Source organism: Acanthochromis polyacanthus, chromosome 3 (assembly GCF_021347895.1).
Source record: "Acanthochromis polyacanthus isolate Apoly-LR-REF ecotype Palm Island chromosome 3, KAUST_Apoly_ChrSc, whole genome shotgun sequence".
NCBI lineage: Eukaryota > Metazoa > Chordata > Actinopteri > Pomacentridae > Acanthochromis > Acanthochromis polyacanthus.
In genome coordinates, this window is record NC_067115.1 from 22,112,784 (window position 1) to 22,129,064 (window position 16,281).

The following is a 16,281-nucleotide window of genomic DNA, read 5'->3' on the forward strand; positions in this document are numbered from 1 at the left end:
GTAGCGAATGAATATTCAGATATTCGGGTCCAGCCCTACTCAACAATAAAACCACTGACAGATGAATTTAAAAAAAATTGATCGTGTTTCAGTATCACCTGTTAAAAGGTTTCATGTAGGCAACACTCAAAAGTTAGTTCTGAAAGTTAATGAGTTACAAGCAGGGACAAGAACCAAATTGGGCTAGATGACTAGTTCGGGGCATCTCCAAAAAGGCAGTTCTTGTGGACTAGTACCTACCAAAAGTGTTCCAAGGAGGGACAACTGGGCATATGGACTGAAGGTTTGCCAATGTGATTTGATCTCATTGCATCTTGCTGTATATGGGGTTGTTCAGTTGCAGACTAGTTGATGTGCTCTTTCTGAGCACCACCGACCTATTTTCTCCATCCTTGAAAACTGCCACTGTGGGCATCGTTGTGACAGAACTGTACCACAGTGGAATGTTATAGGATGACAGCAGGATGCACTAAGGACTTGCTGCTTACAAGGTCTGCCGCTAACGTCTTGGTGCTTGATGGCAGACTACACCTTTACTGTCTTGTGGAGTTCGTTACTTGAAGAATCAGAGCTATTTTGGTTGCACAAGAGGGGCCTACACTGTTTTAGTAAGCTGATTTTAAAGATCAAATACCATTCACTTAAAATTCCAATTATACAAATATTGTAAGACGATATGATTTTCGACCATTTAGTGATATTCTCTGGAGGAGCACTTGATTTTGTTGGAAGTCTAGTGTCTGAGACAAGGGCTCCTGCTGTCAAGGACTTGCAATATTCCATGTGGGAGTTAATTTAACTGTCTGAGATGGCACTGCTATGGTATTGCAACACGGTCTCACGGGGATTCGTGAAACTGTCACGTCAGTTTTTGTTTCGGTTTCGTGCGCACCAACACGATGTCGTCATGTTTTTCGTGCAGCTCACCACGAGCGAAACCCGCTGTGGTAATCACATCTGAAAGTGGTTTATACCGGCGGATTCACGACGATCTAAGCTGTCCATCGGCGTTTGCGGCCGCCGCTGCGGCCGCCGCTTCGGCCGCCGCTTCGGCCGCCGGACATTCTTTAAATTCCTATGCAAATTCGGCAGATTCATGATGATTTAAGCTGTCCATCGGCGTTTGCGGCCGCCATTGCGGCCGCCAGACATCCGGCCGCAGCAGCGGCCGCGGCAGCGGCCACAAACGCCGATGGACAGCTTAAATCGTCATGAATCCGCCGGTATAAACAACTTTCAGATGTGATCCGGCCGCTATTGCGGTTTAAGCTGTCCATCGGCGTTTGTGGCCGCTGCCGCGGCCGCTGCTGCAGCCGGATGTCTGGCGGCCGCAATGGCGGCCGCAAACGCCGATGGACAGCTTAAATCATCATGAATCCGCCGAATTTGCATAGGAATTTAAAGAATGTCCGGCGGCCGAAGCGGCGGCCGCAGCGGCGGCCGCAAACGCCGATGGACAGCTTAGATCATCGTGAATCCGCCGGTATAAACCACTTTCAGATGTGATTACCACAGCGGGTTTCGCTCGTGGTGAGCGGCACGAAAAACATGACGACATCGTGTTGGTGCGCACGAAACCGAAACAAAAACTGACGTGACAGTTTCACGAATCCCCGTGAGACCGGGCTGGGTATTGATAATGGTAATAGGCTGTGAAACAGGCATTGTATCTCATTGAACACAAACTTGGTCTTGTTCAAGATCAAGAAAACTAGCAGCAATGTGTGCTTCCACACAATGGGGTAATAACAACAAAGCAAGGCATCATCAACATAGTAATGAAAGTGGGAAGCAGTATTTCAAATGGACATTTACCATTGTAAATGTCCATTTGAACCTTGAAACTGTCTTACACAGACACCATATCTACTTTAAAGTCAGTGGATATCCATTGTTCGCAGAAGGCAAGTAACATTTACATGCAACAGTTGCAGTCCCAGCTGATTGGTGTGGTCCACAGTGTAGTCAGTTTTTCAAAAAGCCAAGCTTAAATGAATCTGAACATAGTTTCTTTGATTTGTTGGTAATGATAAGACAGCTATTTTTTACTGCATCTACTACATACCAACAACTATTTAGCCAAACAGAATTTTATGAGCACCTTCTCCATAAGGATTGTGTACTTTCCGGTATTTTCTATCTTCCCAAGTACAAAAAGGGTCTGTTTGATGTAAATGTCATCACCTCCCCGAGTCCATGCGAGCGAGTGCTGGCTGCTCTGTGGACGTCTGCTAGCATTCGAAAATTTGTATACGTGCAGCATTATGCTTCAAGGTTTGTAGTGCACATGCTTTGTAGTCGTGTGCATGTGCAGTATATGTACAGTTTATTACATTTACTTTGCATAGATGGACCAAAACTTCTAAGTGGACTGAAAAGTAATATGATAACTATGTGTCCATGGTGTTCGCAGCTTTCTGTGTGCATGCCCACATGATTGTAAAATAGGCTTAACTACAATGCAGAGTACTTCCAATGTATAAAATATTAATATGACATTGACATGGTTGAAAGTATGAAAATTTGAATGTTTCTAATTACACCAACCAAATTCTGACATTAAAGATTTTTTTTTCCTGCTTCCAAGTAACTTTGTAGAGCACTGGGTAGAACAGTCTGTTAAAATTGTGACCCATATGAGTTTCTGCTATGAGAAACATTTCCAATTTTGAATAATAAAGTTCCAAAATACAGTAATGTGAGTTCGAAAGTTTGTTTCGTCAGTATTGATCATGATTACATGAAGTTTTGGCATACTACTTCTGTTGCGTCACTTGATGTGCTCGCGCCAGTAAGGTCGCAGAATGTGTACGTCTCTACATGAGGAGCCAAGCATGCGCAGAATGACTGGAATTAACTAAAGCGGAATTAACTATATACATGAATAGAACATACACAGGAATTAGTTTATTCGGAATTAACATCGGAATAAATCAGGCAATTTATTCGGAATTAAGTTTATTCGGAATTAACTTTTTAATTCGGATGTCTGTGTAGGTTCTCATTCATCCAGGTCATGGTTATCCAAAGCTGTTTAAATCAATCCACTGGACTTAAAGAAAGTTCCTTGAAGACGTTTCACCTCTCATCCAAGAGGCTTCTTCAGTTCTGGTGGTGGTTGGTGTTGCCTCAGCTTTTAAACCTCTGTGAGGTGTGTTCAGGGCTATTATTCCAACGACCAATACCAAAACTCATCTGACTACTCAACGATGGTCGTTGTAAATATCGGTGGGTCGTTGAAATGCACAGATGTCACTGAGCCCTTGTGTGCTAATGGTGGTCATTAGCGTGAGTCTGCTGAGTAGTTCTTTTGGGGAGTTGTGAAAGGACCTGATTGTAAATTGGCGAAAAATGATGTCACAGACCACCCCCTCGTTCAGAGATGGCTTCTCTACTTTAACATGGGTGGCTTCTTTCACTCCTCTCTCAAACCATCTGTCCTCCCTGTCCAAAATCTGAACATTAGTGTCCTGAAACAAGTGTCCTTCTTCCTTAAGGTGAAGGAAGACTGCCGAGTCCTGTCCTGAGGAACTGGCTTTCCTGTGCTGAGCCATGCGCTTGTTAAATGGCTGTTTGGTTTCCCCTATGTAGAGATCTGAACATTCCTCGCTGCATTTAACTGCATACACCAGGTTGCTCTTCTGGCTGTGTGGTGTGGGGTCTTTTGGGTGGACCAGTCTTTGCCTGAGGGTGTTATTTGGCTTAAAAAAGACAGGGATCTGGTGTTTGTTGAAAATCCTCCTCAGTTTTTCAGACACACCAGACACATATGGGATCACTATATTGTTGCGCCTACTCTCCTTCTCTTCCGTCTTCACTGGGTTGTTCTCCTTTCTGGATCTTGTGTGAGCCTTCACAAAGGTCCAGTCAGGGTATCCACAAGTTTTCAGTGCCACTTTCAGGTGTTTGTGTTCTTTTTCGTGGCCTTGGGTACTTGTGGGTAACTTTCAATTTGGAATTATTAATTCGGAATGAACTCATTTGGAATAAAAGTTTTGTGCTTCGCGTTTACATGGAAATATTAATTCCGAATTAAGGTTTACATGGAACGCACGTTTATTCCCCTTCCTTCATTCTGCTGTAATGCTCAGCCATTAGAAAGGATTCTGATTGGACAGGGAGTGGACGTGACGTATCCCTGTTTACTGGAAGAAAACAAACTCCATTTGCCGCAGCATTTCTTTTCCCCAACAACATGGAGGAACAATTAATAAGCACGCTTTTCGCTTTGCTTTTTATCGTCGTTTTGAAACGGCAACTCAACAATGGCATACTACTTCTGTTGCATCACTTGATGTGCTCGCGCCAGTAAGGTCGCTACATCATCGCTACATGAGGAGCCAAGCATGCGCAGAATGACCGGAATTAACTAAAGCGGAATTAACTGTATACAGGAATAGTACATGCACAGGAATTAGTTTATTCGGAATTAGCATCGGAATAAATCAGGTAGTTTATTCGGAATTAAGTTTATGCATAATTAACTTTTTAATTTGGAAGTAAGTGTTTACAAGGAGATTTTAAAGCAGAATTAACTTTAATTCCAAATTAAAGAGGAATTAAAAGTCTTATGTGAACCTGCTGACTGTCAGAATATTGCAGATTGGTATTCTGTTGTAGCCTAGCGAACTGAAATATTTACAAATTGCATGGGATAACTTTCACAAAAAGGTAACGAACATAAAAAAATGTTTCTTTCACAGACCAACATACACAGAAATGTAAGTAATGTAATCTAAATTGACATTCATCATCTGTTGTGGGTTAAATACATTTTCCTCCGAATTGTGTTATCCCTTTCAGATCAAAATGAATTCTCATAATGGAGAAATGCAAAAAATATCACTTATTTTTATTAAATACAGTACAGAGAGAAAGTGCGCAAGGGCAGCTGTATTCATGATAAAAGGAGTTTTCAGCTGCAGCAGCCATTTTGTGCTCTGGCATTCTCTGCAAGCTACCCATTAAAGGGAAAAGAGTGGGGGGAGGGGAAGGTGTCACGTAGGCTAGCTTGTTCGGTAATCCAAGCACCTAAGTCAGGAAATGTTAGCTTTGTTTTGCCAGTTTTAACAGAAAACAATGCATATCTTCCTTATGGCTTCTTTCTACTCTTCCTTGAATGTGTGTGTTACGCTGAGAAGGAAAAAGCAGCTTGTAGCATTGGATTTACCCTTTCACAAAAACAATATTTCCAAATAACAAACCTCTGAGAAAATCTGTGTTGGGACATGGCCTAGATTTTGCTACCGAGACTGAACTAAAATTTGATCAAATAGCTCAAGAAGAATGAGCTTCTCTTAAAAGCCTCTTAACATTGGCTACATTTGGGTTTGAACATGTACCAAAGAGCTTTACCGGTTCAGACTACTTCAAGTTTCTCTTTTACCTCTATAGCTCCCTGGCCAGTTGCTGAGAACACCCTCTTGCTGCAATGGTTTAGTCCATGCTGGGTTGTAAAACTCCAGCCAGAAACAGACTGCAGGTGTGGGGGAGGGGTGTTGACGCTTTGTGTCAGGCTGTGGACTTAAGTCCTAACCGTGCAGTGCTAGCTATAGCTAGATCAGGCAATCTGACTTAAACTGTGGTTGCTCCAAAGATGGTCTGTTGGTAGTCAGACTTGATCAGAAAAAAGGGGGAAAAGGAGCAGCTGCATGCAGATATTTCAGTTCTGCAGTTAACCAGAAGTGTTTTTATAACTGTCTGAAGGCAACATAGACTAACTTTAATTTGCATCTTGATGATTTTTGTTTATTTTGTAATGTTCTGGTTTAACATGGTCTTTTCCTGTATAGCCATGATACAAACCTCCCTCAGCTGCGCATGGCTACAGAATAATCACCATGTGCTTGCTTGATTCTCATGGAACCTCCTGGTTTTGCCCACCCCCACCCCTTCCTACTTTTCTTCGCTTTTTTCCTTCTAGTCTGCTCTCGCTGGTCTCCACTTTTATAAAAAGAGAAGGGGAAAAACTCCTCACGCGTACATGGTTTAGGCAATGATAAGCTAAGAAGCAGTGCTTTTAGACTATTGCTGAACACTTTTTGTTTTGAGAGTAGCTCTCATTTGACTGTATTTTTTTATTGTATTTTGGAATAGTTCACTCTAATGTTCTTTCTTTTTCTCAGTAGTCTACTTATCACACTTAGATTTCTCCAAATATAAGTAGTGATCCAAAGTGTAGTCAAATGATAAATTTGCTTAATTGTTAAGAGTAATTTCTACATGGGATTGCTTCAGCCTTTTATTGGAAGTGAAATTTAAAATTATATTTTGGGCATAGTTAAACATTTGAACGGAAAATACCAACTTGACTTCATAGGAAATGGAACACAAATAGACACACACAAAGGAATGTCACAGGAAAGATCAATATTCAGTTGCTGCTTAGAATAACTCAAAGTTGTGGTTCCATCTTGTTTCCTTCATGTTGAACAGCTGCAAATGAAAAATTGTCTGGCCATATGGGAAAGCACTGAAAAACATGAGTAGGTGGTTGATGGTACCTGATGGGATTCAGTTTATTCCAGCTAATCAGTGAGCTCCAGCCAGAGGCTCAAGCTGCCTCCACTGTTGCACAAATCATGCCACTGCAAAGCGAATCCGGAAAGTATCATCTCAGATAAAATTCTGCATTTCTTGTTTTTCTGGCTAATACTACAAGATGACATCTGCCTGAACAGTAATGTTTTCTTTTAGCAATATTTAGTAACCTATATGCACAGCCCTGAGGATTGTGATATCACTAAGCTACAACAGCTGCATTGTATCTAACAGTTTTAAATTAGTTAGCCATAGTGCTTGTGGGTTTCCTATTAGAGTGCATCCATCTTAAGATTTTCTACACCTCTCACCCTGTTTAGGCTCTTGAGAGACTGGAGTTTCTGCTAGCATGCACTGTGTTGAGGCAGAGTGCCTCAGTGTATAACAGAGCAAACAGCAACTCACTCACTTTCACACTTCTGAGCAGTTCAGAGTTTCCAGACCACCTGACTTGCATGTCCTTGAATTGTGATTGGAAACTTGAGCTCCAAGAAGAAACAAAAAAGAAAGGGAAAAAAAAAAAGCAAATTCTACAGAGAAAAATTAAGTCTGGGGCTGATTACATGTTTTTACACTTTAGTTTTTTTAGCAAAAAAAGAAAAATTTCCAGATGACCTTTATCATACAGTGACTCCTTGTCACATGGAGTTTTTTGGTAAAATCGATTGACAGATAAGTGTAACAGTATAAAAGTTAGATTGCTACCTTCTTTAGGGGATTCGTACAAAATTTGCTTTAGTTTTATTTTGCTAGACATTCTTGTTGATCCATTCAGCTGAAATTGAACATCTCGGTGAGAATTTGCACATTACAATTATTTTCAGTGATGTGGTGGTGCTGAAGCATGATAAGATCCTGTGCGAGATGTAGCAGACTGAAAGAAGTCATAGTGGCTGCGCACAGCAGACCAGGTGGCCATTTTAGTTTCAGTGGATCCAGATGCAGGCAGTGAGGGTGGGGGAAGGGAAGACTGCGCACTGTGCGCAGTAATGTTGGAATGCAGGCTCTGCTATCACTGACTTGCATCTTTTTTTTTCCACTTAATATTTACCCTCTATAGAGAATGGTGGCAGTAAAGAAAAAAATCTGTTTGGTTAATTAGAAATTAAGACCAAAATCATCCACAGTGCCTGACAGTTGGAGACAGCTAAATGATAGGTTTACTGTTTGGCATACTGGTTGAGGCATGTACTGCAACCTGAATGAGAAAAGGTATTATTTCATCACTCAGGTATTTAGACTCAGGTTCATAAATTATTTTGTAGTACTGCTCAGAACTCATTTAAGGCTAGAAAAAAATTAAAGTAATTAGTTTTGGTAACTCTTCAGTTATAGCTCAGACTGATGCTGAACACTGAGCACAGGACATGTGGGCTCCTGCAAACTATAAACTCTAATCCAGCATTAAGAGGTGATCAATATAACATGCAGTGATGGCATTGTTCAAACTAATTAAGTGTGCTGTTCCCTAAAGATCCACGTGTGTATGACATTTCTGCAGATATGCCGTACTCGTTTTTCTTTTTTTGTGGGCGGAGCTTGTTACATGATCTGCTTCTGCCTGTGTTCAGCATTCTGTTCGCAGCAACACTGGTGGCCATTTTGTGTTTCTGCAGTGGCAGAAAGGAGGGTTGGGCAAAGAGTGCACAGCAAGGTTTTATTTACTCTTCACAGACAGGTGAAGGTTACAAATGACAATAAATTTTGGTAAAGAAAAAAGACATTTCTATTTTCTTCAATAGTGTATTCCTATGTCTGTTTGAGGTCTTGAATGGTAAAATTACTTTAAGCACTCTTTTTTGAAAAACATTCATTAATGCAGAACTCACTGCATCAAGTTTAATAATGCATTAAGTTTATTTCTCAGTTTATATTTTAGGTGGGTGTTCTTTGTTCCTCTAAAGGAAAGGAGCCACCCCCATGTTGGAATGGTACAGTCTGTTAAACAGCAGTCCTCCCTGCTGTGGGAGAGGCTGGGCGGATTGAGGCTGCTGACTGTGTCAAGCTGTGCTCTAATTTTTTTGCTGTGTGCAGCTAGCTTGAGTCTGTGTGGCTAAAAATCGCTCTTTTGTTGCTTCTAAATGTAAAACATGCTTGAAAAAAATTCAGATGAAATAATCTTTTAATGTGCAATGCAGCAATTAGTCATAGAAAGTACTTACATTCATTTTTACAACCAAAGTTTTTTAAATTTGGTTTATATTGACCTGCTTTCAGGAAATATATCAAAAGATCTCGGCTATAAAGGGCCTAGCGGTAGTTTTTCACATTTTGTGTGGAAACTAAATAAAACTCACTGCTTTGTCATTATCCAAGGCTACAAGTCCACTTTGACTGTTTGATTACACAATACTTATTGTAAAAATGTTTTTGCCTTTATCTCTTTCATGTTTGATTGCCCCCCCCACTCCCCCCCCCACACCACCACCACAATGGTTCAGTCCATGTTTGAGTAGGAGAGGCTGTTCCAGAGAAAGCAAGACTGTTTGTGTGTGTATGTGAGAGAGAGAGAGAGAGAGAGAGAGAGAGAGGTGGGGGAGGGCGGGTGCAGCTGTGTCTGGGTTGAATGTGTTGTGTTATGTGTGTGTAATTTAGCGCTGGCTTTGCGCCGCTAGCTTAGCTTTGACTAAAGTGTATGTTCTACAGCTTTGTCTTCTTAAAATTGACTTCTGTGCTGCTATTTTTTGTTTGATAGCACCAAATGTGACATTATCCGTTATTTGGTTTGCAATTGTTACAAAGGAGCCTTTAAGATGACCAAGTTATTTAAAAACTTTAAAATATGTCTTTCTTTTGGTTAGATGGAACAGTCTGAACTAGACTCCTCCCCTTTACCTTTGACCTTTTCTCTTTTCTCTTGCTTTTTAAGCCATGTGGTCCTTTGATAAGTCCAACATATTATTTATCTAACCTCCAGAAAATGCCCTGAAATAACCATGTAAAAGATAAACTTGTCGTTTAAAAAGGATCTTGCGAATTATAATTTTGTAGAGAATTGGAGTTTTTTGTTTGTTTCTTGTCTGTTCACCCAGTTTTCTCTCTTATTATTAGTTTTGCAAGAATGGAGCATTTAGTTGTTTGGGATGAATAGCATGCCTGTACTGTTTTGAACATGGTAACACAGCAGCGATAAAACAAACAACATCTGTGGAGAAGCTAGAATGTGTAGCGGGATGAGCTCTATTCTTCCCTGTAAGAACAAAAAGGAAAAGTTCAATAAAACTTTAAAAACAGTGCCACATTTTTTTCTGAGGTCTTGACAGAAACAACAAGAGAAGGTTCACTTACCATTGTAAAGGAAGAGAAATCACAGCCAGAACGTGATCCTCAAGAGCATTTTCATGATTTTTAAACTAAACATGATTTAAATTGTTCGTAGATAAACAAGCATGAAAGCATGCCTCTGCTTTGTGAAGGATTTCAGCGTTTAGAGAATACATTGCCCCATTTTTTTGAGGAGATTTCTGCTTTGTGTGCGTGTGTCATAGAGACATACCCAAAGTCAGAGTATGTTGACTGATAACTGATACTGACAAATATTTGGCCTCAAAGTCTGCTGTTCACCTGAAAACCTTCTCACTTGAGATTTAACATGATCTTCAACCGACCTGTGAGATCATATTACAACCTGACTAAGGCCCTCTATACCGTGGTCCACAGTGGTTGAGTCATTACACGAACAGTTACAGGCTGAGGCTAATGTCGTGCTCAGCTCAGTGGCAGCGAGTGCTCAGTTTATTGCATATAACACCTCGGGTGATCATAATCTATGTATGCAATTGAGATACAATCAGTCAAAGATTCAGCAGAAAAGCCAGAGGAGGCATTATCAATTTCTCTGAAGGGATTTATTTACATTTTTAATTACATGAATGTAATGAATTGAAACACAGCTTAACATATTTAACTCGGTAGATGTTGAAGCTTTTATGTACAGAACTATAGCAAACATCAAGTATTGTAGTACATACAGTATTCTTTTGTCTGACAGTGTTGTCCTTGACCTTTTTATTATCAAACTTCCTTTGCCTATGATGTTATTTTAGAGAAGGACAAACTCCCCCCATGTCCTTTGTCACAATGGTTCAGTCCATGCTGGCTGTAGATTTCCATACTGTGGACTAGTTTGTGCTAGAGTTGGGGGATGGGTGTTGCTAAGCAACAGTCTGTGCAGTGTACTTCCTCTCTGTCTGTGCGCTGCTAGCTAGGGTTGGTTTTGATAATCACCCCGCTGCACTTTATAAAATGCTGTACACTCAAGATCTGATATATATGTATTTGTGGTACCTGCAAATACAGCACTTGAGTCATCAGTAAGAAAAAAGTCATTTTTAGCATATCATGTTATGCAACACTGCACATTCCTGTGTCAGCAGCTTTTAGTTGGCTTTGCTTTTCTTAGGGTTTAATTAAAATCTGTTACTAGGCTCACTTTGACTCTGCACCCCATAAAGACCATACCCCCACTTGGAACAAGGTGGACTAGTCCTAACAGGGCTCCTCCTCCTTGCTTTTATGTTGTGGTGCTGCTGGCTTCTCAGCCATTCCTTGCTCCCATAATCAACAAATGCATGGAGGGCCTCAGTCCCACACATCCTGATAAAGGTTGACATCTTTTTAATTTTAAAGCATGTTTACCAGATTTCTCTGTCATTTAAATTAAACTCAGTTTTTGTCATTGCTGCTTCACACTTTCTTCAAGGTTAGCTTTTGATGCTTTTTTCAAGTAGCTATGCTAGTTGGAGAAGGTAGGGTTTGGGCTGCTTAAGGTTTGCACTTTGTTTTACCAGGAGACAGCAATTTCAGACACTATTAATGTCAGGACATTCAAACTCACTGGCAAGCTTATCAACAATATCAGCAGAGACATTTTGTAGCCTGCAGCCCTATGTGATTTAATGGGTATGCAAGCTTTTTTTAAACATTTTTGTTCGTGATGAAACTCATCTTTGTGCTTAGTAACAGCACTTGGACTGTACAATGGTACTTTCAACATATTTGGCTATTGGTAGCTCATTATTGTCACACAGGCGTAAGGCATCATCATTGCTTACAATCATAAGGGTGGCCATTAATTGTTTTGTTGTATTTGTGACTTTTTGCAGCACACTCACAGATGAGTGTGCTGAGATAGCATTTGGTCAAGAAGGACCATAACTGTTACCACAATTGCAGTTGATCATATGGTGCTGTGCATCTAAGAGTGCCTGTCTGTGCTACTGCGACAAAAAGGATTCCAGCATCCTCTTGTAATGCATTCAAAATTCAGAACTTTTCATGCAGTTTTCAACAACACATTTCCATCATAGTATGTATAGTGTTTGAGCTGTCTTTGCTCAAAGTGGGCCTTCCTGGTTCAGTTGCTGGTGTACACAGTGTGGATGTTTTCACTGAACATGCTGTTACCTATTTATTTTTTCATGCTGTCCTGTTGTTCACTCATGCATAGATCTGTGAGGTGAAAGAACTGTTCTAGTATTTTAAGGATTTCAAAGGAACTGATGGCAAATTCAGATTAATTAAAAATGTTTTAATTTTTATCAATACAAGTCTAGCATGTCAATCAGGAGCATAACCAGCTGTATCTGGTGCCTCAATACAACCATGTATTATAATGTGGATGCTGTTCTTCGGAGGCCAACATATTTTTTTGCCAAGGTGTATATGAATGTCCATGTACTGTATCTCAACCAGAAATGGCTCATTGTTTGTGTTATTGATGAACTTTTCCCGTGTCTTCAGAAAAGCTTTCACTGGTGCATATTGGGCAAATTTGAGCAACAAGATGTCATACTGCTAAAATGCCAAGTTTTGTTGCTCAGGAGAGAAGAATTTGTGAAAATTCAGTGAGAAAAGATGTCTTCTTGTCTACTTGTCATGGTTGCATAGTGTGAAGCATGTCAAAGTTTTCCTTTTTAATGTGGTAGGCTATTTCTCAAAACTTAACTTAGAAGACATTGCAGTAAATCCCTCTCTTTTGTGCATTGAAAATGTTATATAACTGATTCTAGTTTATTCCCGTGGGTAAAACATTCAATGAAAGGTGGAATATTTTTGTAATGACAATCAGAAATGATGCATCTGCTTTGAATAGCTGTCAGTGGATAGTGTCTCAGCAAACAAGTACAACTTGTGTACAACAATATTAAGTGTTGTGAATTGTTCAAACCCATGCAATTTCTCCTCATAGACATCAGGCTTTCCCAAGGGTTTAAGCACAGGAGAGAATGTCTTAATGGAATCTCTGCTGTTGAAGTTAAAAAAAAACAAAACAATCACAAGTGGTAGTGCTTTCAGTGACATATCTTAAACTTGACATTAAATGCCACACCCAGCCAATACATACTCATCTGATGCATGTAATGACTTTTTCTTCATTTCTACAAGTTAGGTACAGCAGACAGCTCATTCACCTAGCAGCAGATAACTTAAAAAATATTTCGACTGAGTTCATACCCCAGTGGTAGTCAGTGTGCCTATAACCATCATTGGCTTCTATTTTTTTATATATTATAAAAGTCTGTGGATTGGGCAAATAGAAAACAGACATTTGAATTATTGTATTTGAGTTTAAGTTTGGTTTCATTCACATTTTGCTCATAAATTCTACATTTTGTTTACATTTTGTTTACTATGCCAGCTTGCTGAAGCCTCAGGCTCAACAGAAAATTCTTATTAAACAGGGTGGTGCTGAAATCTGATACATCTGACAGAAAGTCCTTTTCAGCTAGCTACTGAGATCTCAGTCTGGCAGCAAACAGCAGAGCTGTCGGCCATTTTGAGTTTCTGCACTAAATCCAGGCGCAGTAAATGAGGCCGTAGGAAGGGGGAGGGGGATATTATGCTCTGCGCAGTGTGCAATAACATTGGAATGTGAAGTGTAGCAGTGATCGTGCTCGCAATTTTTCACCGCTCCACGTCTTTTTTGTGTGTGTGTATGATGACTTTTTTTAATGATGCTTTTTCAGGTTGAGTTTTTTCAGCAATTTTACTTAAATGTCTTCCTTCCTATTTTGCAATAAGGACGTTATTGTCATAGCAGGAAGCATGCTTTCTGATGTGGGAACAGAGTAGGAATAGCTTACAACTTTGCAGTTTCAAGTATATGCTCTGTGCAGATCAGTCTTTGCATTTTTCCACATAATTGTGGCAGCCTATTAATAAAGTACACACTGTTGGAGACTGAGACTGTTCAACATGGTTTTGTCAGCTGCAGTCTCCCAGGTCAGCAATGCAGCAGTGGTAAAGCTAACCAAATTTACAGTGTAAAACTGAAGCAGCTTATTGGTCTCACAAGACCCGATTTTAAAGGTTGCATGAATAATTTCTGGCTTTTGTGTTAGGTTTCCGCATTTAAACCAACCAACAAACAAACAAGTGTTTCTTTGTTATGTCAGACTGATTTCAGAAATATAGATAAAATGTTTGCTGCTGGAAAATAAACCCGTTACTGCACTTTTTTTTTTTTTAGCTTAATAACATACTGGTTGGTAAATGGACTTGTATGAAAGCCTGTTTCTGTAGTTTCACACCTTTCTCTGTAACTTGTTTAGGCAGGCCACTTCCCTGTTTTCAGTGTTGTTCTTCTTCATCTTTGTCTGCTTTGGTTAGCATGCCAATGGGTTCTCTTAGTTGACCATTTCACCAGCAAGTAGCTAATTAGGCACCTGATACATTTCTTTGTTATGCCTCATTATTGTTTTTGTTTGGAATCTAGCTTTGTCATGCTGAATACAAAAGGACATCAAAATTACAAAATTATCCAACACAAAAATTGCGTCTAAAAAACCCCAAGAGGCATACGTAAGAGAAAAGTAGTCAGTATTGATAAATCATTTTACATTGCAGAAACAAAAATGTAATTTGAAAAATAGAATTGCAATGTAAAACTTTGTTCTAGTATTTTGTCAACATGTGTAATCTGACTTTAGGAATTGTAATAAAACCTGGTATATTCTTCCGTTTTGTGTCCAAATTGCTCCACTATACAGCATAGTTTTAATATACTCGCTGATATACATCAACATAATTGTGCTTACACTTTGATGAAATCCACAGTGGCCACACAAATACATATCTCCTTTTGAATCCAAAGGTCTAGTTGCAGCTCAAGGGATAGAGATAGACTGCTTAATTCAGTGGAGCTAAATTTAGGGGTACACTCTTATTTGCAGTCTCTCCTTATTTGAAGCAATAATGTAAGATTCACTAAAAAACATTTTTTCCTTTTCTGTCAGATTGTCAACGAATCCTTGGGTAAATCCATGACCAGGGATCTTTTGGCTTGAAGGTGAGATACAGTTAACTAGTGTTTGCACTACTTGTTGCTTGATACCATAACACCTTACTTGTTTGTATGTATAACTGCAACTATACTGTTTCCTACAACAGGCGGCTTTACAGCATTTGTTTTTTGTTTGTCTTCCTTTAAAAAAAGTGTAAACCACCACCTACATGTATGCTTATCAAGGGAGCACAGATGAAATTAATACATAGAAAATCTAACAACTAGCCTCAACTATGCATTGATTGCAACAATCAAAACTATGTATGGAAAGTCTTTCATGTTTTGCATAACCTCTTCCCTGCTGCCAGCACAGCCTCGATTTCTTCGATCTGATTCGCTGAGGATTGAACCAATAGGAAAGAGTGGGGGATGGGCGGAAGACTGGGTTGCTGCTGTTGTTAACTCAATGCCGTTTTTCTTCACTGGATAGTGGCTTAGGTAAACATAAAATCTATAGGTTAATCAGAAAATTATGGCCATGGGGATTTGTCTGAGCAGTTGAAGCTTCTCTGACTAACAAGAAAAAAAGATTTCTGACTTACTGAGCTGCTTCTTGAATGTTGTCACTGTAGGGCAGATAGAGCAGTGTGCAATCAGATACCAGGGATCTGTCTGATTTGTCTTGAGTCAAATTTGTAGTAAAGAAACAGGCTGTTGTGGAAACGACCAGTTTGGTGTGCAGACATCTGTGACAGAAGAACCTTCTAGAAAAGAACAAACAAGAAAGCCAAAGAGCTCTACAGTGACCTCTAGTGTTTTCTCTGAAACTGTGCAGCCTTTGCTTTGCTATGCACTGCGTAAAGATCAGGACTGGCTCATAAGCGGAAGAGGCTGTGCTGTTTACTGCAGCTCTAGATTTTTACTAGAATTATGCCCTTTGATTTGATGTAATATCGCTTTGTCATTCCACAGGCAGCAATGGAAGTTGTTGTGACAGAGGAGAAGAAGAAGATTTTCCGTGCTAGGAAAACCATGAAGATTAGCGATCGACAGCAACTGGAGACCCTTCACAGTACTTTGTTGACAGCAGCTCCAGGTTTGTCCAATCCATCTCCGCCTCCTCTAATGAATGGCACACATAAAGAGGATGGACAAAAAGTGGGTGACAAAGAGCAAAACAACATCTCGGACTCAAACTCCCCACGTGCTGCATCACCTGGCTCTCCAGCTTCTCTGAGCTCGCCTGCACCATTCCTCTCCTTAAATCTGTCTCCCTCTCCAGCCTCCTCACATAGTCCAAAAGCAGAGGAAGAAACTGCTTCTCCCACATCACCATTCCAGTCTCTACACTTTGAAATAAAAAAGATGGAGGACGAGGAGGAGACGGAGGAGAGGAAAAGTTGCTCACCGTCTTTAAATGAATCCGCTATACCAGCAGCAACAGAATGTAAGGAGCAAAAGGAAAAGGATGACGAGGTGATTCCAGCAGTGGAAAAGAAGGAGGTAAATGGCAA

General features: G+C 40.1%; 1 protein-coding gene across 3 annotated transcripts in view; it reads left to right on the forward strand.

Moving 5' to 3' along the window:
* atf7ip (activating transcription factor 7 interacting protein) overlaps nt 1-16,281 on the forward strand; it is a 36,532-nt gene that overhangs the window by 12,860 nt on the left and 7,391 nt on the right. For 2 of the 3 annotated variants that reach the window (XM_022190647.2, XM_022190646.2), the window contains exons 2-3: nt 14,778-14,830; nt 15,740-16,270. In XM_022190647.2, the coding sequence (XP_022046339.2) occupies nt 15,746-16,270 (525 nt within the window). In that variant the 5' untranslated portion in view covers nt 14,778-14,830; nt 15,740-15,745. Of the gene's footprint in view, nt 1-11,088; nt 11,146-14,777; nt 14,831-15,739; nt 16,271-16,281 lie in introns of those variants that run through there. The other variant, XM_051945358.1, reaches the window with a different exon arrangement.